The 25252-nt window shown below is 38.1% G+C and overlaps 1 protein-coding gene and 1 pseudogene across 1 annotated transcript; one reads left to right on the top strand and one right to left on the bottom strand.

Annotated features, from left to right (window-relative positions):
- Positions 1-1011: 1011 nt before the first annotated feature.
- LOC100803956 (uncharacterized) lies at positions 1012-18416 on the bottom strand (annotated as a pseudogene).
- A 4713-nt stretch (positions 18417-23129) lies between these two features.
- Positions 23130-23714, top strand: LOC102659607 (uncharacterized). Its single transcript, XM_006575831.1, has one exon. The coding sequence runs from the start codon at positions 23130-23132 to the stop codon at positions 23712-23714; it is 585 nt and encodes a 194-aa protein (XP_006575894.1).
- Positions 23715-25252: the final 1538 nt, after the last annotated feature.

The raw sequence follows: 25252 nt of genomic DNA on the forward strand, positions 1-25252 counted from the left end.
TGCCACCCCCAAGTCAAGTCACCGTTTCCGGAGCGCCGAGCACTAGCAGCGCTTCGAGGCCATCAAAGGATGGTCGGTCCACAGAGAAAGGCGCATCCAGCTCAGGGAGGATGAGTATACGGACTTTCAGGAGGAGATAGTTCGTAGACATTGGACGTCGTTGGTGACCCGCTAGTTTTGAAGGAAGGCCAGCAGTGTGAGTTCAGCCAGAGGAGGAACAGGGCCGACGGGTTCGTTGAGGAGGCCATTGTCCAGCTGTTATGCACATCGGGGCAGGATTTCGCCCGGACCGCTGCAGAGAGGTGGGTGCGGATCATGCGCACCAACATGACCACTTTGACCCAGACGTGGATGACACTGCTGCTCAGCAATGTCTTGCCTAGCGATGTTAGTCAATTCATTCAAGGAAACTTCCAAAGAAAATGTCTGATTGATTTTTTTTATTATTTTATTCAAAGATATTTTGATTATTTTATTATTATTTTGCCTTTTTTTTGGTTTAACCGTGGTTACAGTGTGAACGATCGGTTAGATTTTGCTTTAACAGTGATTAAACGAGATTACAACGCAAATGATCAGTTGAAATTCATTTTATCATTTATTAGGCGAGATAACGGCTTAAACGATCGGTTAAAGCTCGTTAAAAACGGAATAAAAGAAAATCGAAAGTGAACGAAATAAAGATGAAAGCCAACAAAACAAGAAATGAATTGAAAGTCTTGGATCCGAAAACTTACTGGTTGAAGAATGAAGAACGAACGAAGAGTGGATGAAGAACGGCGGAAAATCTTCATCAAATTACTCACGAAAACGTCTCGAAAGCGTTACGGAAACACCTCAGCTTAGATTTTCTTCATGAAAACATGTTTTTTCACCCAAAATAGCTTAAATGCATAGCCAAGGGGGTTAGGGACCCTTGGAACAGCTCCCCCTTGGCCTATTTATAGCAAAAATGAGGAGGAGGTTGCCACCCAACTTGCTTAGGCGAGCTGGGTCTCCTGAAGAAGAGGGCTAGTCTCTTGGCCAGGCCACTTGAGCCTCAAACTCCCCCATGCTCATAATGAAGGGCAAGCCCAAGCCCTGAAGGCTCTGCATGATAGTGGACTGCCCCCTGTGGATGCTTTGGAGCATGGATTGCAGCATCTGTGGTGTAAAAGTAAAATCTGATGGTCTTGCAGAGAAAGGAATTGAAAGTGGCATCTGTAGAGGTACTGGAGGAATAATTGGAATTTGAGTCGATGAAGAAGGGGGTACTGGAGCTGTGGAAGAAGAAGGAGCTGGTGTCTCTGGTGCTGAAGTGGAAGGGGCCTCAGATCTCTTACCCTTGGCCATCCTGGGTCCTCTGAAAGTTACTGTTGGATCATTAAGATTCCAATAGTTCTTCTTAATATATGCCAAATTAATGGCAGGACTCTGGCTCTCCAGGGACCTCGAATCTGACTGAACTCCCCTAGCCGTACATAAAGCTGTGATCACGGCAGGGAATCCTTGTCTAGATGTGTCATGTTGTGCTATGAGGGAGATTTGGTGGGAGATGAGGTACCCCACATTCATGTCCATCTTCATGATGATGCCATAAATGAGTTTGGCTCTATCAAGAGTGACATCAGAAGTGTGGGAAGTGAGGATGAGGTTGGAAAAGGAAAGAACGCTCCAAGTTTGAGCAAGAGTGGTCTTGTTCTTCCTCAAAATCTTCAAAGGCTGCCCATCAGCATTAAGCTCGAATCTCCTCCCTGGGATACAGAGCTTAGCAGCTAACTCTTGAGGATCAGGCCTCAGGAGTGTAAATCTAGAGTAAGCACAAAGTGTTTCCCCATCTTCCACAACAACAAGGGTCTTCAAAAATTTGTTAAAAGTATCCTCATCAAACTTAATCAGATGACCTCTCACCCTCACCTACTTAGGTGATTTGTCCTCGGGGTCATAGAGGTTTGCATAGAATTCTTTTACAATGGAAACATCAATATTGCTGTCCAAAAAGTCAGTCAACTCCTCATCCCAATGACGTCTCTCAAGCTCCTCCTTGAACTCTTCAAACTCTGTTATAGTAGACTACCATATTCCTTTCTGGTAAAAGCTTACGAGGCACCACAATGTCAGTGTATCTCCCCAAGCCTCTTGGGAAGTGAATCTGGATCTATCAAATTTGGCTTGGGTAGGTGTAGAGGGAGCCTTTCTTTTCCTAGAAGCCATCTGCAAAATATAAGACAAAACACAAGAGATTAGTATAGGGTATTTTCACAAAAAATAGAAAAATAAAACTGAAATTTTGACTGGGCGCTTAGTGCGACTTATGAAATTTTACTCAAGCGCTAAGCGCAGCAAGCTGAATCTTAGCTCGGAGACACAGAAAACATTTTTTTTTCTGCAAAATAGGCTTAGCGCACAGCTGCGCTTACCCTAAGTCTACAATTTTCAAAACAGTAGAGGATTGGAGCTTAGCGCAACATGTTGGCGCTTAGCTCAGCCTCAATAGAAAAGCAATCAGGCTTAGGGCACAGGTGCGCTTAGCCTAACTTATAAAAACTTAAAAGACAGTGAGGGAGTTGAGCATAGCACAGTAGGGCACTTAGCTCAACAAACAACAAGGGCTTAGCGCATAGACGCGCTTAGCCTTATTACAAAGGTAAAGAAATAGAACCTAAGTGGTGCTTAGCTCAGCAAGCTGGGCTTAGCGCCTAAACTACTCTGAGTATCTCAGTATACTATTGATGCTTAGCGCACAGGCGCGCTTAGCATCTGCATCGTTTTGGTTCAACAGCCACGATGAACACGCTTAGCCCGACATGGTTCGCTTAGGGTGATCATCAAAATTCCTAGAAATACACATAGGGGTTTTCACCCCTTTCAGCCTCATTGCCCCTAATGGGCTTCTAAACTACCTAAAGTCCTAAAATACCTAACCCTAAAACTAAGTAACTTAACCTAACAACAATACTAATCAAGAAAACCATAAATCAACTATCCTAAGGTTTGAAGCATGAAAAGTAAAAATAGAAATGTGTTAACTTACTTGGATTGTCTTTGAAATGAAGCAAAAATGATGCAGAGAAGCAAAACACACATAGCAGAAAGTAAAAGAATGCTAAAAAATGAGAGGGTGCAGAGGTTTGGGTGCAAAGGTAGCAACCCAAGTGCCTTTGCCTTTGATTTTTAAAAACTGAATTTTGTATGGCGTGCTTAGCACACAGTTGCGCTTTGCGTGCCAACGTGACGTTTGAGTTTAAAACACTAGTGCTTAGCCTAGCCCCACGCTAAGCCCAACTTGAAGTGTAAAATCCTGTAAGCATTTGGGGCTTAGCGCGGTAGGCTACGCTTCGCATTTACTGCAACACCAAAAATCTTTCTGCAATATGCGCTTAGCTTGAGATGCGAGGCTTAGCGTAACATCAAACTTCAACTTATAGTGAGTGATTCAGGCTTAGTGCCACTACATGTGCTAAGTACACTTCCAATGATTTCAAAACAGAATGATGTTGGCGCTTAGCGCATCCTTTCCCACTAAGCCCAGCTTGAAAGCTCAACTTACAAAATGAATCTAAGGCTTAGCACAGGATGGCGCGCTTAGCACAACTATAATAAATTTTAACAGAGAGGAAGTGGCACTTAATGCATCATCCATGCTAAGCCCACTGCTTAAGGTGCAACTTACAGTGAAGATGTTGGGCTTAGCGCAGCAATGGGCGCTTAGCTGAACCATTCAGTCAATCAATCAGGGGTCTTTGCGCTTAGCGTAAGCAAGCTCGGCTTAGTGCGTGAAGAGATGGCACTTAGCGGATAAGCAATCTGAAAATTTTTCTAAGTCATTTTCTACTTATCTCTTCACACATAATTTAAAAAACCTTTTTTTTCATTACTACACAAGTTGAAATAAATCACAATCACAAACAAGATGTCCTAACAACCTGCAAGAAATAAAAATGAAGATAGAGAAGGGAAAGAAAAACTAGGTTGCCTCCCAGTAAGCGCTTCTTTAACGTCACTAGCCTGACGCATCATCTTGTTATCCAGGATCCAATAAAGTTCCCACTTCAAGGACCTTCTTCTCAAGTCTTCTTTCCTCCATCACATGAACTTTAAAATAGACATTCCGGTCAAGTGTCTCTTTATCTTCATGAAATAGATCAAAGCTGATTTTCTGATCTTCTATGCCAAGTTGCATCTTCTTTCCAATATCTACTACACAACTTGCAGTAGACATGAATGGGCAGCCAAGAATGAGAGGAATATCAGCATCCTCTTCTATTTCTATTGTCATACCCTAATTTCGTCCGGGGATTATTATTTGTTGGCATGCGACCTTCGCTTAAACACCTCAAAATGTTTAACACCCATCGTTGTGTAATCCGTAAAGTCTCGCAACATTCTGGAAGTCAAAATGAGGATTGTTGCGCAATCCGTAAAGTTCCGCAACGTTCCGGAACTCGAGAATAGCATTGTTGCATAATCCGTAAAGTCCCGCAACATTCCAGAGGGCAAAAAGAGTATCGTTGCGTAATCCGTAAAGTTCTATGAGGTTTCGGAAAGAAATCAATATAAGTTCACCCCTCTTGGGCGAGCTGGGCGGCAACCACCTCCCCCATTTTGTTAAAAAATGGCTTTCGGGGCTTTCGTAATGCTTCTGAAAAATTCCTGAAAACCTTGGGTAAGCATATTTCACTTAATATTGGTGAAAGGGAAGAGAAAAAATAGGAAAATCAAGTCTTATATGCTTCCATAAGGCTTCCGTAACTTTTCCGTAAATTACGAAAAGGGGGTGAACTTATCAAGATGGGGTGAAAATAGCAATTTTCAGATTTTTGAATCTGGGCCCTTGCAGAACATTTTGGAAGCTGGGTTACTTAAGGAGGAAGCAACCCAGCTCGCCTAAGCAAGTTGGGCGGCAACTTTTACTTTTACAGATGCCACTTTCAATTCCTCTCTCTGCAGGACCATCAGATTTTACTTTTACACCACAGATGCTGCAATCCATTCTCCAAAGCATCCACAGGGGGCAGTCCACTATCATGCAGAGCCTTCAGGGCTTGGGCTTGCCCTTCATTATGAGCATGGGGGAGTTTGAGGCTCAAGTGGCCTGGCCAGGAGACTAGCCCTCTTCTTCTGGAGGGGGTGGGGCCTCTGCAGCCCAGGAGCCTATGACTAAGGAGCCACCAGCACCAGCACCAACAGAGGGGGAGGATGAGCTCACCCCTCTTGAGCGCTTTTATTTTGATGCAGATGCACACATGGCTTAGGAGGAGGGTACCCCTACAGATCAGATACCTGAGCCATCCTCTACACCTGTTCCTGAGGAGACCCAGCCATCCCACCAGTTGCGGAGCCAGAGCAGCCTATCCAGGATTCATCAGCAGCTCCAGCACTAGATCTTAATGAAGACCAGCCATAGGAGGAGCAGGACGTTTAAATTTTTGCTTTCTGAACACTTTAGTTTATTTTTAGTTATTTTATGATTTATGTCATTTAAATTTCAGCTTTGATGTTTCAGTTCTTTAAATTTCAACATTTAAATTTCAGTAGTGTAGTTGTTTGTTTGCTTGTTCAACAAGATTGATTGAATAGTGAATTGGTTGAACTTTGTATGCAGTGGCTTGTTTGGTATGAAATGAGTGTTTGAAAATGATTTGATTGAGAAAATGTATGAATTGAATGGATTGGGATGATTAGATGATTGTTTTGATCAAGTTTGCAGTCATTAGAAGAGAATGAGCATGTGATTGGAAGTATGTCTGAAAATGTTAGTTGGTTGTCAGATTGATTGTGAAGGAATGCATTAACCATATCCTGGTGAGAGTGTGATCCTTAAATTTGAGAGAAACGGCTATGATATAGTATTGATTTTTGTGTGAATCTCTGAAGTATGGACTGGATGCATGAATTTGAGGATGATGAAGGCCATGTTTGATTATGAATAGCCACTTAGCCAAAAAGCTGACCATATGTTTGAATGAATTATCCCTTGCACCAAGTTTGAGCTGAATGAATTGATTGATTGATTGAATCTTGAGCCTATTCAGTTGTATCTTCTGCTACCTTGACTTAGGTTGTAGGAGAGCATCATCTGCAGAAGCTGGGTTCAAAGCAAATTTGTCCCAAATTTGGGGGAGTTATTATCAAGGTAAATTTGTTCCAAATTTGGGGGAGGCACTGGGTCAGAATTGAAATGGTCAAAGAAAATAGTATACACACACTGTTTATGTATATAATGTTTTCTGATAAAAAAAACTGTAAGTACAAATGAAATTAATAAGTGTGTATGCTGCAAAATAATGAATGAAAGCTAAGTGCCTAAATAAAGGGCGAGTATGGGGTAGGAATGAATGAAAAAGGTGAAGGTTTATCTATGGATGAAAGCTTTCCTAGAACCAAAGCTTTTGAATCCTAGAAAAAACATGATTTGTTGGAAGCCTAACCCCATTACAAGCCTAGAAAGTCCTTCAGATTCAATTTTGTGTGTTCATTGTTTTATGATATGAGATGAAATGCAAAGGTTGGAACTTGTGTTGGTTGTTTATGATGGAATAAGACTAAACACTTGAAAGCTTGAGTGAAACAATGACTGTGAGGTTTTGGTTGAGGTGATCCTTCCTTGATTTCTGTCATGCTTACTAGCTTATTTCAGCTGTGACTCTAATGTTTATGCTCCTATCTTTGAAAAGCTGCATGCTTGTGAGAAGTGATTGATTTAAGCATTCCATGATATTCAATTCATATGGTTGAATTCCTTTATGAATTAGACACCATTTTCTTTTGATTGACCACTGTCTTTGTCACTTGAGGACAAGTGAGATGTTCTTTCTTTGCTTGAGGACAAGCAAAACTGTAAATTTGGGGGAGTTTGTTAGTCGCCTTATACGACTAACTTTGGTATAGAAATCATTTTCCAAAACTTGTATAGTTCCCCAATTTATGGTTATTTTTTTGTGATTTTTTGTAAATAAATTTTCTTTTATGGATAAAGTTGTCTCTAGAATATGTCCATTGGATTTAATGATGAAATATGTGCAATTTCAAGTGAAAAAGAGGCTAAGTCATGAAGTGCCAAAAGTGACAGTTGAGCTTAGCTCATCAATGGGCTAAGCGGACATACACCGCTAAGCGCAGCTTCAGCGCGCTTAGTGCGACAGAAGAATCTGGTAGGGCATCAATATCAAGGCCGCACGCTAAGCCTGAGATCAGTGCACTAAGCGTAGCAGTTGTCTTCAGCCAGGCTCAGCGCACGACTGACACTAAGCTCAAATCCACTTACTCACGCTAAGCGCAACGTCGCGAATTCATAGCCTATTTAAAGCTTGTCTTGTGCAGAATTAGGGTAAGAACTTTGACAAGGGCCAGGGCACAAAATTCCACAACACACCATAGTGCCTATTTCGGCAAAAAAGCTCTAGAGGAAGCAAGAGGAGCTACTTTTACAGAGATACCTAGGTTTTGTAAGCTTATTATTGTTAGGGTTTCTTCTGTAATAGCTGGCTAAACACCCTAGTGTTAGTCGGTGAATAGGACTAACTTTTGTGTATAAAACTTGTGTAAATTGTATCAAACTCTTCCAATTTATGGTTATTTTGTAGTGTTATAAGTATTTTCTGTTAAGTATAGGTAATAAATACTAAGTACTTCCATTTTGTGTGTTTAATAACCATTTTCTCTCAATTTTAGGTTAATTAGGCAAGCTTTGAAAAGTGTTGTTTTTCACCTTCTCGCTAAGCCAATCTGTTGGCTTAGCGAGCGTCCGCTAAGCGCAACACTCATGGACTAAGTGCGAGGAAGACTCTGGAAGAAGATGAGCTGTACGGGTTCGCTAAGCGCACCGCTTCATCTCACTAAGCTCACCGCTTCAGTTCATCCGCTAAGCGAGAAAGGCATGCGCTAAGCCAAAATTCACCAATGTGCACTAAGCGCACGAGCACGAACAAGGCCACCTATTTAAGCGTGAGATCAGATTTTAGAGGGTGAGTTTGGACTGGGATTCAGAGCTTTGTATGTCTAGAGTTTCTAGAGAGAGAAAGGTCCAAGTTCTAGAGAGTTTTGAGAGATTTTGCTATGTGAAGATCTGCAGAGCCCAGAGCTTGAAGCAGGAGCCGGTTTGAGAGCTTGAGACGAGTTTGTGAGTGATTGTGAGATCCTAGAGGTGAAGGAGACATCCTCACCACTTGTATTTTTGAAATCTTTCATCTTGTTCTTCTCTTTGTTGTAAAAAAGGCTTCCTGGTATGGAAAGCTAAATCCTTTGTTGGATCTTCTCTGTAGGTACCTGATGTAAATATATTTCTATCTATTTAATGATGTTTTGTGTGTTCTCTATGCTATCTGCTTTTCAATCTAGTATGCCTTTACCTTGATCACATAGATGCATGCTTTGTTAGGGTCATTCAACAGTGGAAACCGGTATGACTCTAAAGTCCTTGAGAGTACAGGGGTAAGTTGTTGTACTATCACGAGGAATCGGGGTGCGATAAGTTAGTTGTGTATCTGTGTCTTAATGCAGTCCTGGTTGAGTTTAGTCCTACAAGAGGAATCTGCAGATGATGCTTGATTAGGATTAGGCTAAACTATCATGAGGAATCAGGGTTTAGTATCTCAGGAGACACCATAAGAACACATGAACATTGTTAGATAGAGAATATCTTTTCAGCATCAGGCACCTATTAGGAAGGCCAACGTGTTTCTACTTGTTTTTACACATCATTTCTCTCGCGTGATTTTCTTTCTTTTTGCACAGATAGTTTATACACCTGTTCATATTCACACTTATCTTTACACACCAGACATCTATTTTCTGAAATAGCTTACCAAATAACACATATTCCCCGAGAGTTCGATACTCGGTTCTTACCGTTTTATACTACTTGTGCGATCCGGTGCACTTGCCGGAAGCCGAACAAGTTTTTGGTGCCATTGTCGGGGAACTTCTTTTTATTTGGGAAGTTAGTTCGTCTTTAGGAGTCTATTCTTTATTTGTTATTTTTCGATTGTTTTTGTGAATATTTGTTCTTAATTCCTCTTTGTCTTTTCTTGTTAAACTGGATAACCGTTGTTCTGTTAGTATTGTATATGCATAGATCTGCCACAGGAAATTTAGTTCCTCTGGACCTAAAAATTGAGGCTACATTGTGAAGGAACAGGGCCGAGAGGAGAAGGGAACTTCTGCAAGACAGAACAGTTGCATCCATTCTTGAGGAGGATATTCATTTCTCTAACTTATTATCACCGGATTCACCATCATCAAGGGAATCCACCACTCAATTACCTGAAGTCATTACCATGGCAGAAGAGCATGACCAGAGGATTACCCTTGAGGATTACTCAAGTAGTTCAGTACCACAATTTTTCACCAGCATTGCACGTCCTGAAGTGCAAGCTAACAACATCAACTACCCACATTCCTTAATTCATTTAATACAGGGGAACTTATTTCAAGGATTACCTAATGAAGACCCCTATGCACACTTGGCAACGTTCATTGAGAACAACTTGATAGAACCCGGAAGAAGCAACTGAGCTAATTGAAGACCCCATGGTAAAGATAAAACTGAAGACCCTGGAAGAAGCAACTGAGCTAATTGAGAACATGTTAGCTAGTGATCATGCCATTCAACGAGAAAGAACCCATCAACCCACGAAGAAAAGCTTGATAGAGCTATCATCACATGACGCTTTATTGGCACAAAACAAGTTGCTTTCTAAGCAACTTGAGATTTAACAGAAACACTCAATAAGCTACCAACTAAGTTGTCTATGGGTCAACCTATGCACTCTTCTGTTTTGCAAGTTACATGTTGTACCATTTGTGGTGAGGCTCATGAAACAAGCCAATGTATTCTCACTGAAGAAAACACTCAAGAAATTCATTATATGGGAAATCAACAGCGACAAGGATATACTCAAGGAGGATTTTCAGGCTTCCTGCAGGGTCCCTATAATCAACAAGGACAGTGGAGGGCATACCCTAGTAACTAGTTCAACCAAGACCAGAGTGGGCCTTCAAACAGGCCAATCCAACAAGGACCTAACATATTCAAGAGGACTACTAAGCTGGAGGAGACCTTGACTCAGTTTATGCAGGTAACAATGTCAAACCATAAAAACACTGAGTCAGCACAAAAGAACCTTGAGGTCCAGGTGGGAGAACTGGCCAAGCAGATAGCTGACAAGTCATCCAACAATTTTGTGGCAAATACAAAACAAAATCGCAAAGAGGAATACAAAGTTGTAATGACAAGGAGTAAAAGGTTTGTGGAGGCAGAGGATGAGGAAAGTGTTGTGCATAAGAAGAAAACTGCTGACAAGAAAGGTACTGATTGCAAGAAAAATGAGGTAAGAGGTGAAAGTAATCAAGAAAAAGAGTAACTAATAATGGTCAAGAATAAAGAATTGAAGGACCAAGAAAAATAAAAAGAAGTAGAAAATGAAAAAAATGAAAAAGAAGAAAAAAATAATAAGAATGCAAAGAAGAGTACAAGTGAAAAAGCTGTGGATGAAGGTGTGAAAGTACCATATCCTGTGGTACCTTCCAAGAAGGAAAAAGATCGTCATCTGGCGAGATTTTTAGACATTTTCAGGAAACTAGAAATAACCATGCCCTTCGGAGAAGCTTTGCAGCAGATGCCACTCTACTCTAAATTCTTGAAAGATATTTTAACAAGGAAGCATAAATATATTCATTAGGAAAACATCATAGTGGAAGGAAACTACAGTGTTGTGATCCAAAAGATCCTTCCACCCAAGCATAAAGATCCTGAGAGTGTAACTATTCCATGTTCAATTGGAGAAGTCAATGTAGGAAAAGCTCTTATTGACCTCGGAGCCAGTTTCAATTTGATGCCACTCTCCATGTCAGAAGATTGGGATAGTTGGAAATAATGCCCACTCGAATGACTTTACAATTAGTTGATCGCTCCATTACCAGGCCATATGGAGTAATTGAAGATGCGTTAGTCAGACTAAAACATTTTATCTTCCCGGCAGACTTTGTGGTAATGGATATCTCTGAAGATACTGACATCCCTGTAATATTGGGAAGGCCATTCATGTTGACCGTAAGCTACATAGTTTATATGGGGAAGAGGAAGTTGGAGCTAGGTTTTGAAGATCAGAAAATTGACTTTGATTTGTTTGTTGAAGACAAGCCTGCTTCAAAACACAATGTCTGCTTACAGGTAATGGAAGGAGGTCAAGAGGTTCTGAAAGTAAGAACCAAAACATAAGATCACCCAGTGAGGTAAAAGCGTCAAGCTAATGACGTTAAAGAAGCACTTCCTAGGAGGCAACCCAGTTTTAATCTTTGTTATTTTTTTTCATGCATCTATCATGTGGAACTTGCTTTTTAATCTGTACATAGAAGTATATCATCCTATCTTTGAATGTTAGATATAAGGGTTTCAATTTGTTGAAGAAGGGACTGAAATATAACTTAGAAAACATTTTTCTAAAAAACAATCCTTTTGCTAAGCGCGAGCCTCGCGCTAAGTGCATCTTTGGTCATGCACTAAGCCGCGAGTCTCAAGCGCTTAGCGCCCAACTCTTGCAGCAATGGTTGATTTGGTCCGCTAAGCTGGCCAAGGATAAGCTAAGCCAACTTCAATTCAATCTGAATTTGACTAAGCTTCAGCCTGATCGCTAAGCGACAACTTATCCTTGGCTAAGCGTGACCTATTGTCACCAAGCTAAATTCATTACGTCCATAACTGAGGTCCATGAAGTTAAGCGCCAGTCATGGCAGCTAAGCTGAATTCCTTGCGATAATGTGAGCGCTAAGTGAGTCCTTATCAGCTAAGCGCATGCTCCTCTGTATTTAAGATGCATCATTTTAGCTAAGCTAGCCAGAGCCTGACTTAGCGAGAGTTGTAGCTTTTCAGATCTGCAAACCTCGTTAAGCGGTCTTATCGTCGCGCTAAGCCAAGCTTGTGTGCAAAAAAAAAACTGATTTTGAATTTGAAACCTCGACTAAGCGCGCGGATCCGCTAAGCGAGCCTTGTTGAGAAACCAAACGTCTCTCTGGCTCGCTTAGCGTAGCTTTCCGCTAAGCGAAAGTGTCAAAAATTGCTTAAGTGAGTGTAACAGCAGTTACACTCACACTTGCTAGATTTCAGAAACTCCTTCTCTGCACTATCTCTCTCCAAAAATTTGCGCATTTTGCATCTGTGCTTTCTCTTTGCGTTGTCTACTTCCAATCCCAAAGCATTAACATTCCCGGTGTGTAGGTTGTGTCTTTTCCTTATGCTTCCTACTCCTTTTTATTGGACTAAGGTATAACTTACTTTTCACGCTGACTTCGCGCTTAGCGCGAGCTTTCACGCTAAGCACGCCTTTGGGCTTCTTTATGGGCCTTGTTCAACCTAAGTGTGAGTTGGCCCGCTTACGGAGGGTGCGTGCTAAGCCTGGATTGCATGCTAAGCGAGTTGTTCAATTCTTCCAATTTTTCTTCAAGGCTTTTTCTTCCAATTTTTGCATCAAGTTTCCTCCAAATTAAGCACTTGAAATCTTCTTCTTTTAACTTCTGCTAATCAAAAACTACAAAGATATTAATTTATTTATTATTTCATTAAAAAAAATAATAAAGTAAAGAAATTACAATCATTCTTAGCCAAAATTAACTATCAAATTTCGCAGTTATCATGTACTCGGGGGGGTCTTGGGCGTTGTTTTTGTTTCCATTGTGAACAATTTGTTGGGTAGGTTTAACTCCGGCATTGTTTTGGTTTGGGAAGGTTTGAGGTTAGCTTCTGCTTCTTCATCCGCGACCACCATGCAAACTTGCGGTTCAACTCCATCCATTTCCTATTTCTTTCATCCATCGCTATCGAAGAACCAGTAGAGGAAGAGACAAAAAAGGAGTCGTCGCATGGGATTACGAACCATCATAGAAATTCTTCCTTAAACATTTGATTATCAATTAACCCAGAAGGAAGAAATAGAAGAGGGTGGAAGAGAGTGAGAGATAAAAAAGAAGGGTGGAATAGGATAGAGAAAGGAATTAATTTTAAATTTGATTTTGAAACAAATACTAACAGTTTTTGAGGCACCACAAATCGCGTTATCAAAAATTTAATGGACACATCATCACTTAATTGACGACGGGGATCTAAAACAAAAGTTTACAAATATCATGGAGTAAATGCGAAGGAAAAATTTATCAGGGATCAAACGCAAAATTCGAGTATATATAAGGAATCAAAAACATATTTAAGCGAACATAATATTATCTCATCAAATTTAACTAAACTACTTGAGGCTTTGTAAACATACCATGTTGATTCAATGCAACTTAATGGGAAAATAAATAACGAAAAACAACAATTTGAATTGTAACATGTTGTGTTGATATCAATACAACTTTAGAGACAGGATGCACTTGGATTATGTAGCAATGCTAGACCATGAGATGTTTTTGTTACATGAACAAATATTTCCAAGCTTTCTTTGCTTGTTCTTTTTATTTATGATTTATGATTACCTCCAATGTGACTCAACGTTTGCCGCCTTATTTTTACAGGTATCACTTTGTGTTACAATTATTGCAGTAGGTGTTGTATCGAGTTGTTTTGGATCATACTCAGCCCTCTACGAGATCATTGAGGAATTGTTTAAATCCTAGACACTGAGACATGTAGCAATCAAAGTCTAGTACACCTACTATTCTACATTTTTATTTCTCATTCCAAATGTTGAGTCTTTTTTATTGATAGTTTATTTTCCATTGTTTCTATTATTGTGGTTATTCTAGTTTTGTTTCCGGGTCATAAAAAGAAAATTTGCTCATGTTTGATGTATGAGCATAGTTAGCAATATAGCATTGCGAATGAAAACATTGATTGATGAAATAATGTATAATTGCATTAGCATTTTCTTGACCACAGATTAAACGATGTTATCTCCTCCCTCCTCTTGAAGAACAATGGATGATCTTACCTGAAGGATAAGGGTTCTACGTTTGTTGGATACAACTCATGTTTATTTCCATGATTTTGCTTTGTTTCATTGTTCTTTCTTCCTATTTTATGCAGAACATAGACATGGCTGTTTGAAGAAGGAAAAAATTTAATATCACATTAGTTAGTGTCTCATCTCATCCATTGATTTGAGGTTAGATGCTATGAAATTAGTCCCCGCACATTAAATATAATCAGAAAATGCTTGGTAGACTTAGCCTGGGAGAGCTCAAATGTACATGTGAAGAGTAATAATTTATGTCATTGAATCTAAATTTATAATTAAATTTAAGCAGGATTTTATAGTTAGCATAAATGGAATGGAGTTATTTAATATTGCTTGAATTATTTTAAAATCAATATAATAAAATACTATTTAATGAAATTTTTTTATTTTTTTATTGCAGATGTTTTTACTTTTTCTTTTCTCATTTCAACTTGAAGAGCATGGGATGAAATGATAGAAAATCAAATTATTTGTTTTAAATTTTGACATCACTTTTAAAGCAATGGGATAAAAAGTTCACTTCATTATAAAATAAATTTACAAACAATAAAATACTTTTATTTCATTCTATTTATACTATTCAATTTATTTTTTTAAATGAAAAATAGATTTATTAAAAAAATAATTTTTGGCACACAAGACATGTTCAAAAATATTTGTGCAATCAAGAAATTACAAAACAAAGTATAAAATAATCAATTGTTACTAGTATCCGTAGCACCAAAAGGAAAATCCACCCACTAAAACCCGAATACATATAGTTGTTGATATTACAAAACAATATAAAATGGTCAATTCTATTTTTTTAGAAAAATAATTTAAATAAATTCAGACTTTCCTAAGTTGTTTGAACCGAAAACAAAACAAGACTTTCCTAAGCTATACTTTTATAAATAAAAAAACAAAATAGCATCTTTCATCAACTAGTTGGTTTACTAGATTAACCTCTGCCTCCTATAAAGGTGTCAAAATCAAAGGGAAGGGTATTTACCCCATTTAAGGGGTCAAAACCTGAATATTCAAGCCATAATTCAATCATCTCCCCATTAATTCCTTGTATCAAACTCATGTCTGCATTTTGATTATAGAGCATGCTAGAAGGGTCATTAATCTAGTTGCCATTTCCTCTAGCAGGCATCAAGCGCACCACCTTGCATACTTGTTTGCAGAGACGAACCATAATTGTTGAACACATCATATGAACTTGAATAAAATGGGATGTTCCATATTTGTTGGCATCAAACTTGCTTGGATTTGCTCCTCAATGCAGTAGGGTATTGTAAAATAAAGGGACATTTAATGCCAAATTAAAAAAATGGTTAGAAACAAATATTGAATAGCAAGAATAGAAAACAAAGCAACTAACATACTCCTTTCATTTGTTTATTATTAATGAAGAAAAATGCAAGTATCCTACTTAACATACCTAATACACGTTTTCTATATTTAAGTATGGGTTGAAATTCATTGGTCCTCACAATAATTATGTATGTGAGTCATTAAATTCAAAGTGAAACATATGACATTTTGTGTCTCAATAAATTTCATCCTATAATACTATTAAAAAGATTGCATTAAAGTTTATGACAAAATAGTCTATTCACCAACAAGTTATATTATTATACAATCATTAGTTGATTTGATATGAATGATAAATTTGTTAATTTCTATAATAATTATTTGAGAGTCATATCTACTATGAATTTTTGAATAATTAATAATGTAACACTATCAATGCATACACACAAAGGATGGTAACAATATTGGTGGAGGTAATACACTTACATGGAGGAAGATGTGCCATTACGGAGTTAGGCTGTGATAAAACTGCAGAGTTAAGTAACCCATCAAAGGTAGGGAATGATGCAATTTCAGTCAAGTCCACATTAGAGTTAGGTTGTAGAAAAACTGCAAAGTTATGTGACCCATCAAAGTCAAAGCTAGGTTGTGATAAATCTACAGGGTTATGTAATTCATCAAAGGTAACGGGTGATGCAAATGCAGTTAAGCTCCTATTAGAGTTGGGATGTGATAAAACTGCAAGGTTATGTGACCCCGTAAAAAATAGAGTTAGGTTGTGATAAAATTGCAGGGTTATGTAACCCATCAAAGGTAGGGAATGATGATGGAATTGTAGTTAAGCCCATGTTAGAGTTGGCTTGTGATGAAAGTGTAGGGTTGTGTGAACCATCAAAGGTAGAGAGTGGTACACTTGAAGTTAAGCCCATTACTTGCCTCTGTTCTTCCAAAAATATGTTGAGTAGAAACATTTTATGCTTCCATGCCATGTTTGCATAATAACCTTTAAAGAACTCTTGGTTTGCTTCCTCAAGCTCTTGCCAAACTGAAAAAATAAGGAAAAATGGAACTTAGAAATATAGAACACCAAATGATGGGTGCAAGGTTCATGGTTGTTGGCTTTTGAAGCCAATATGCTCAATCACCCACACTATGCTAAAAAGTATATTAAGAAAACCCAAAATTAAACACATCCCAAATTAATAATAAGAAGTCATAATTTAGCACATGATCACCATCAATCTAAGGCATAACCACCATGGGAACATGGTAATAATGAAATAAAAAAGAAAAAAACAGAAGTAGTACCATTTCGATTATCAGGCACCTAAATGCCTAATCATAAGAATTTCTCATAATTTTACCATTCTTCTCTGCCACTGTTATAGAAATACTAATATAAAATAAATTCAATGGGCATACTGAACAAACATGAACAAGACTACAAGCCCTAAAGAAAACAAGTCTCCTTCAAACTATCAGGTCCTATGACATTTTAACACAATTGTTGCCTATAAAGGTAGCTCAATATACACAAAAGGGTCATGTAAAATCTAATGAACAACCAATTTAGCCAAATGACAATGCCCCTACATATGAACCCTTCGGAAGGTGAAAACATTTTGGTTGTGCTACACTTCATGCCATAAAGCATAAACCCACAAACTCCATTATTAAGTCCAAGCAATGTGCCAAAGCCTCTTAGATATTTAGATAATCCAAGACAGAAACTGAATGTCTTCACCTTTTAAAAGATTAAATATAAAATATTGCTAGGGAGGAAAAAGAAAATACAACTAAACAGAGGATATATGATTTCCAATATATAAGATAGGATGTTCCCTTTGAAAATGTCAAAAAAAATGAGAGATGTGAACATAATCTAATCCTGCTATATATGGAAAGGCAAAAAGACTCCCTAGAAAATGATGCTAACAACTCCACCAACCATTTTATAAGAAAAAAAAATAACTTTATTAATTTCTTATTTATCAATTTTTGGTCAAATTAAGCTTTTCTTGTGTATGATATAAGGGTAGGAGAGTACACAAACTAAACTAGTTACTTTCCCTTAATGTACTACAATTTTACAATTATTAAAATTTGAACATAGAAAATGATAGCTATACTATAACCAAGCCCTATAATTCAAACCCTAAATGGATTTCAGGAAGTGGTGCTCTGTTCAAAATGGTAAGTTTGACAATTAAAAGTAAAACATCTAAAATGAAAGGAAAAAAAATTACAAAAGTAAATTTTTTTTTTTTTTGTGTTGGATACTATAGAACAAACCAAAGTCTGGCAAAATGAGGTTGGAGTAAAATAAAATTGGGAAAGGAAAAAAGAAAAGCATGTCATTGCCACAGGACGAAAGTTTTCATTACCTAGTTTGGTGAAATTAGGCTCTATTTCTACTTGACTTATTAACTCGATAGCTTCGTCCTTATTCATATTTTGTTTCAAACTATGCTCAATGAGATCTTGCACCTATAAAGAAGCAAGCAAACAAAAATTATGATTATAAATCTCTCTATGAGAATCTTGACCCTCTTGAGTGAGAGTTGAAGGGAGGTTGAACAAAACAACTCAGCATTGATGATTTCAATTTAAATTGACATACTATAAATTAAAGTATAAAGTAATCCTTTGGAAAACTTAACAATTCTTGATAATTACGATAAGTAGATAGTCAGTTAATTCTTAACTTTTGCATATAAATTGATACCTCATTCGATAAAATTTCAAAATTACTTAAAACGCAAAAAATAAGCTAATAGCTAATAAGCCCAATTAGAATAATATTTCCAAAATCCTAAATAAATATGCCTTATTGATAATATTTCATTAGTTTTTAATAATGAAATCAATTGACTCTAAATGACTAACACAAGAAAGCGCGTAAAGATAACTATTATCTTAATTTCCCTAATCAACAACAAATTGTATTCATAAGCAACAAGGAAGAAATATACACCAATAATAATTCATCACATATTGGCATTCAAGTGGGATCTATATCAAATGTTTATAATCACAAAACAAGTTTGATCTAGTCAGCAAATTAGTTATGCAAACATCATGTCATTCTTGAAATCTATTAAGAGAGAGAGGATCAGAGAGCTTCTAGCTTACCCACTTAACATCTTTACATGTAACATGTCTCTGATTTACAGATCCACGAGGCATATTGAAAGTTCCCAAAATATATATTGCCAACAACTACCTAGATACATAATACACAAAAAATGATTAGTGCTAATAATCTATAATGGGTTGACAATATAAAGCTTTTTTACGGTTATAGTACATACAAATTAAACCCTATTTTTTATCATCTATTTGTTTCATGGGAAAGAAAGGAAAAGCATAGAGAAATTTGAGTCCTACTAAGAATATTGACATTAATATCAAAGTGAAAATGTAAGCAAAAGGAACTAAAGAACCTAATTTTAACCATGATAGTTATTAATTCTGAAGAAGATAGAAAATAAATTATGAAGTATACTAAATATCCTAAATTGATTGAAGATAATTAATATAGAAGCAAAGATATAAGAATCACATGAGAGGGGGTAAGAAATTGATATATATTCTGTGTCAAGAAATTGGTAATTATGATGACGATAGCTTCTCAGCCTCCTCTTCCTCTCAATTTCGTTTTTCCCTCTCTTCCTTTCAAAACCCTCTCTTTTCCTGCATACCACCAAACCTGTCTCAGAAAAACAACGATCTCGAGCTCATTTACCGTTGGATCGTTGTGAAATTTGATCACAAGGTTTGGAACTCATTTATTAACATTTTTACCGTTGGAAATTTTGAACTCATGTCTGAGATGAGAGAAATACACTTCGCATTGTAGCCTTTTCTTTTCCCGCAGAAACCCAAAACTGTCTCGGTAAAACTACGACACCGGACTCGCTAACCGTTGGATAGTCATGGAATTTTGATATGTTGTTTGAGATTCAATTCCGCACACCTTTACCGTTGGGATTTATAAAAACATGTCTGTGGAGAGAGAAATATGCATCGCACGAAGATAGTATAAAAGGGAGGCTTCAATCTCTCCTCCTTCTCTCTAACGTTTGGGAACTCTATCAGAGCAATCAGAGGAAAAACTTGAGAAATCACAGAAAATTACTAGAGATGCCACTATCACCGTCAGAATACACACGTGAGCCTGCTTATAGGTAATGGATGAATTTATCGTAATTGGGGTTAGAATGAACATGTGTAGGGATCCTTAGAAGATTAAATTGGGGTTTATTTTGGGATGTTTATTGAATTACAATTTTTCCTTTATGATTATAAATACAATATTGTTGTTTTTTACGTACCAATTGATGTTCTGATGAGAATTGATTGATAAACTTGACTGCTCTCGATATTTTTGTGTTTTGACCCATGATTTTGATTAATTGATTTTGATATAATTGTGAGAAACTATTTGAGGGGTTTTACTCCCCATGTTGTGATAAATCTTTTCTATAAATTGTTATGTTGAGATTATGAAATGATGATTCAAATTGTGAGTATGTGATAAATTGAACATGTGATGAATGATGAAATACATTTGAGATGAGATGTGTGTATTGAGTTGTGAGCTATGAACTGTGCAATTACACAATTGTAAGACCCTTTAAGGGTGACGAGTATTATGATGGAATCCACTGTGGGAACCCGACGAGTTAAAATGATTTTGAAAACAATTGAGCAGTTGTATGTATTGCATACTTCATAGGTACAGTGTATATGATTCATGAAGTGTGATAACATGTTAAATTGAGATTATACCATTGTGATTGAGATCGAGTGTATGTGATAAACTGAGTATGCACGTGATTGAGATGTTGTGTGCATTGAGTTATGAACTATGAATTGTACAATCACACAGCTATAAAGTTTGTCTTGTGCAGAATTAGGGTACCACCTTTATGACACTTTTATGACAACTTCTACAGACGGACAGAGCACAAAATTCCAGAGCAGCCACATGCCTATTTGGGGAAAAAAGCCCTAGAAGCATAACAGAGGAGCAGCTTGTGCATTGAAGCCTAGGTTTTGTCATTTGAGAGAGATTATTGAGTAGAGAGTGAGTGTGAGATGCTGAGAAGAGGAGGAGGAATCCTCCTTCTTGTGTAAGGAACTATCATTCTCTACTTTTAATCTCATTTATTGTTAGGGTTTCTTTGTAATGGCTGGCTAAACACCCTAGTTGGGGATTTCTAATGAATAGTTGATGTAAATACCTAATATCTAATTGATTATGTTTTTTGTGTTCAATGCTTCCTTCAATGCTTAATGTTTGTATGCTTTTGGTTTGATCACCCATTTGTGTGCATTGTTAGGTGACTTTGGCATTCAAAAATGTACTGTTGCCTTCGAACTTGATTGAAGTAGGATTGAAACTTAGCCTTACATGAGGGATCTGTGGGTTAAGTTTTGGTTTTGATTATGTTGTTACAATAGTGCTGTTTAGTTTAAGCCTAGTTTTACATGAGGGATCTGCGGATGAAGCTTAGGCTAAATTAGGCTAAACTTTAGTAAGCTACTTTAGCTGAGTCTAGTCTTACATGAGGGCTCTGCGGATGAAACTCAGTTTAAGTTAGTCTAAACCTAAGAGAGCTGTCTAAATCGGGTGTAGTTGTAAATAAGGGATCTGCGGATGAAGCTTGGATATTCAGCCTGACAAGGGATCGAGGGTTTAGTAATTTAGGCTACAACATAGAACACAAGAGCACGATTTATTAGAGAAATATATTTCTATGCATCAGCTTGTTTGTTAGAAAGACCCAACATATCTACCTACTGCTGTCATTTTATTTACCTTGCATTTGATAGTTTTTTAGCATACAAGTTTAGTTTAAATTTTGTTTGAATTTATCACTTATGCATGCTCTCTCAACAATGCTTTAATTCTGAACTTAATTCAGGCTAACATTAGTTCCCTGTGTTCGATACTCGGATTCATCCATTTTAATTTTAAATACTTGACGACTCGGTGCGCTTTCCGGTGAGAAAACTCCCCATTGAAAATTTCCTTGAGACATAAATGCACAAAAAGTAACTGCAATGGGGAGTGATCAAAGTATTTATGGCGCCGTTTCTGGGGAACTAAACTGTTAGTAGAGTTTAGTTCAATTTGCAGCATTGCTTTAATTTTGCTTTTTCTATTTTTTGATTCTTTTGACTAACATAGTAGTTTAGTACATTCATTGTTCTTTTGAACTGGATAACTGTTGTATTGTTCTTGTATGCAAAGAAGATCTTTTGCAGGTGATTTGATTCCCATTGATATGGAGATTAACACCACTTGTAGAAGGCATAATCAAGAGAGAATTATAAATTTTTTGCAGGACTTAGAGGCAGCAGCAATTCCAGAGGAAGAACCTCAATCTTCTGAGGCATCTTCTAGTTTTCCTATTGCAAAACATTCTCATTTAGATCCTAGTGAAGACTACATCATAGCTGGAGAGCGAAGAAGAGTTACTCTAGAAGATTATTCAAGTTCTAATGTGCCACAATTTTTCACTAGCATTGCACAACCAGAAGTTCAAGCACAAACCATTACTTATCCACCATTATTGATCCAGTTGATTCAGAATAATTTGTTTCATGGATTACCAAATGAAGACCCATATGCACATTTAGCCACTTACATAAAAATATGCAATACTATTAGGTTGGCTCGAGTGCCCGAAGATGCAATCCGACTGAGCTTGTTTTCATTTTCTTTATCAGGAGAAGCCAAGAGGTGGCTTCATTCATTCAAAGGTAATAGTCTTAAGACATGGGATGAAGTAGTGGAGAAATTTCTGAAGAAATATTTCCCTAAGTCTAAGACTGTAGAAGGCAAAGCTGCCATCTCTTTTTTTCATCAATTTCTCGATGAATCTTTGAGTGAGGCTTTGGAAAGATTCCGTGGTTTATTGAGAAAGACTCCCACTCATGGATTCTTAGAATCGATACAACTTAATATCTTTATAGATGGGTTAAGACCGTAGTCCAAAACAACTATTAGAAACTTCTAAAGGTGGGAAAATCAAATTGAAGACCCCTGAAGAAGCCATGAATCTCATTGAAAATATGGCTGCAAGCGACATTGCTATTTTGAGAGATAGAGCTCACATTCCCACCAAAAAGAGTTTATTGGAGTTAACCTCCCAAGATGCATTGTTGGCATAAAACAAATTGTTGTCTAAGCAACTGGAAACCTTGACTGAAACACTGAGTAAGTTGCCAACTCAAATTCATTCTGCACACACTTCACATGCTTCTATTTTGCAGGTTGCAGGATGTACCATTTATGGGGGAGCTCATGAATCTGGATGTATTATTCCTATTGAAGAACACCCCACTCATGAAGTCAATTACATGGGAAATCAGCCCAGGAACAATTTCAATGTAGGAGGATTTTCTGGATTCCAACATGGCCAACAATATAATCAACAACAAGGACAATGGAGGAACCACCCAGGAAATCAGTTCAACAGAGATCAAGGTGGACCATCCACAAGGCCACAACAACAAGGGCCTAGTCTCTATGATCGCACAACAAAGCTGGAAGAGACTCTAGCTCAGTTTATGCAGGTTTCTATGTCCAATCAGGAGATCATAGAATCCTTCATAAAGAATCTTGAGGTCCAAGTGGGACAGCTTGCAAAGCAATTGGCGGATATATCATCAAGCAATTTTATAGCTAATACAGAGAAAAATCCCAAGGAGGAATGTAAAGTTGTGATGACTAGAAGTAGAATGGCAATCCAAAGAGATGATAGTGAAGCTGGAAAGAAGATGGAGGAACATAAACAACAGCTGGCACCTAAGCCAGCACTGGAAATTACTTTACCCTTTGGAGAAGCACTTCAATAGATGCCACTCTATGCTAAATTTTTAAAAGATATGCTGACAAAGAAGAACTGGTACATCCACAGTGACAAAATTGTGGTGGAAGGCAATTGTAGTGCTGTGATTCAACGCATTCTTCCACCTAAGCACAAAGATCCTGGAGTTGTCACGATACCGTGTTCCATTGGAGAGGTTCCTGTAGGAAAAGATCTCATAGACTTGGTAGCTAGTATCAACTTAATGCCTCTTTCCATGTGCCAGCGACTTGGGGAGATAAAGATAATACCTACACACATGACCCTCCAGTTAGCTGATCGCTCCATCGCAAGACCATATGGAGTGATTGAGGATGTTTTGGTGAAGGTGAAACACCTTATATTCCCAGCTGATTTTGTTGTGATAGACATAGAAGAGGATGCTGATATTCCTCTCATTCTTGGTCACCCATTCATGTCTACTGCAAGCTCTGTAGTAGATATGGGAAAGAAGATGTTGCAAATGGCCATAGAAGATCAGAAAATCAACTTTGATTTATTTCATGAAGATAAAGAGCCACCTAACCGAAATGTCTATTTTAAAGTTCATGTGATGGACGAAAGAAGACCTGAGAAGAAGGACCACCATCTCTTCACGTGCTAAGCCGAGCTTGCTTGTGCTAAGCGCAAAGACCCTTGATTGACTGGCTGAATGGTTCAGCTAAGCGCACATTGATGCGCTTAGCCCAACATCTTCACTATAAGTTGCACCTTAAGCAGTGGGCTTAGTGTGGATGATGCGCTAAGCGCCACTTCTTCTCTGTGAAAAGTTATTATAGCTGCGCTAAGCGCACCATCCTGCACTAAGCCCCAGATTCATTATGTAAGATGAGCTATCAAGTTGGGCTTAGCGAGAAAGGATGTGCTAAGTGCCAACATCATTCTGTTTTGAAGTCATTGGAAGTGAGCTTAACGCAGGTAGTGGCGCTAAGCCTGAATCACTCACTGTAAGTTGAAGCTTGATGTACGCTAAGCCTCGCATCTTAGGCTAAGCGCATGTTGTAGAAAGATTTTTGGTGTTGCAAAAAGCGCTAAGCGCCATTGCTGTGCTACGCCCCAAATGCTTGCTGGAAGTTACAACATCAAGTTGGGCTTAGCGTGAGGCTAGGCTAAGCGCCAATGTTTTAAACTCAAACGTCACGTTGGCACGCTAAGTGCAGCTGCGCGCTAAGCGTGCCATACGAATTTCAGTTTTTAAAAAATAGAGGCAGAGGCACTTGGGTTGCTAACTTGGCACCCAAACCTCTGCACTCTCTCATCTCTGAGCATATTTCTGTTTCTGTTGTGTGCTTATCAGCCCCTCTGCATCCCTTGCTTCTTCACACTCTACATTACACAATCCAAGAAAGGTACTTGATTTCTTTGCTTTGTATTTCATTCTTCACACCTTAGGATAGAGGATTTATGTTTTCTTAGTTAGCATTGTTGTTAGGTTAAGTTACTTAGTTAGGGTTAGGTATTTTAGGACCTTAGGTAGTTTAGAAGCCCATTAGGGGCAATGTGGTTAAAAAGGGGGTGAAAACCCTTGAGTATCTTATGGGATTCGCGATGAATGTGCTAAGCGTGTCTGCTGTGCTTAGCCTATTCATCGCAACTATTAAAAATTTTCAGATTTTTGATGACCGCGCTAAGCGGACCATGTCACGCTAAGAGCGTTCATCTTAGCTATTGAACCAAAACGATGCAGACGCTAAGTGCGCCTGTGCGCTAAGCGTCAATGGTATACTGAGATACACAGTGTAGTTCAGGCGCTAAGCCCAACTTGTTGAGATAAGTGCCACTTAGGTTATGTTTCTTTAACCTTTTTAATAAGGCTAAGCGCCCCTGGGCGCTAAGCCTCAGTGTCTCTCTATTGAGGCTGAGCTAACCGCCAGCATGTGGCGCTAAGACCCAGTCCTCTACTGTTTCTAAAAATTGTAGACTTAGGCTAAGTGCCCCTGTGCGCTAAGCCTATTCTGCAGGAAAAAATATTTTTGTGTCTTTGAGCTAAGCGCCAGCATGCTGCGCTTAGTGCTTGTGTTAATTTCATAAGGTGCGCTAAGCGCCAGCATGTTGCACTAAGCGCCCAGCTCTGTTTTCAGTTTAATTTTTCTATTTTCTTGAGAATAAACATGTGCTAATCTTGTGTGTTTTATCTTATAT

Source organism: Glycine max, chromosome 2 (assembly GCF_000004515.6).
Source record: "Glycine max cultivar Williams 82 chromosome 2, Glycine_max_v4.0, whole genome shotgun sequence".
NCBI classification, from domain to species: Eukaryota; Viridiplantae; Streptophyta; class Magnoliopsida; order Fabales; family Fabaceae; genus Glycine; species Glycine max.

Excerpts from the sequence above, each read along its gene's own strand:
- LOC102659607 (XM_006575831.1), top strand. The coding sequence starts at position 23,130 with ATGCTGACAAAGAAGAACTGGTACATCCACAGTGACAAAATTGTGGTG.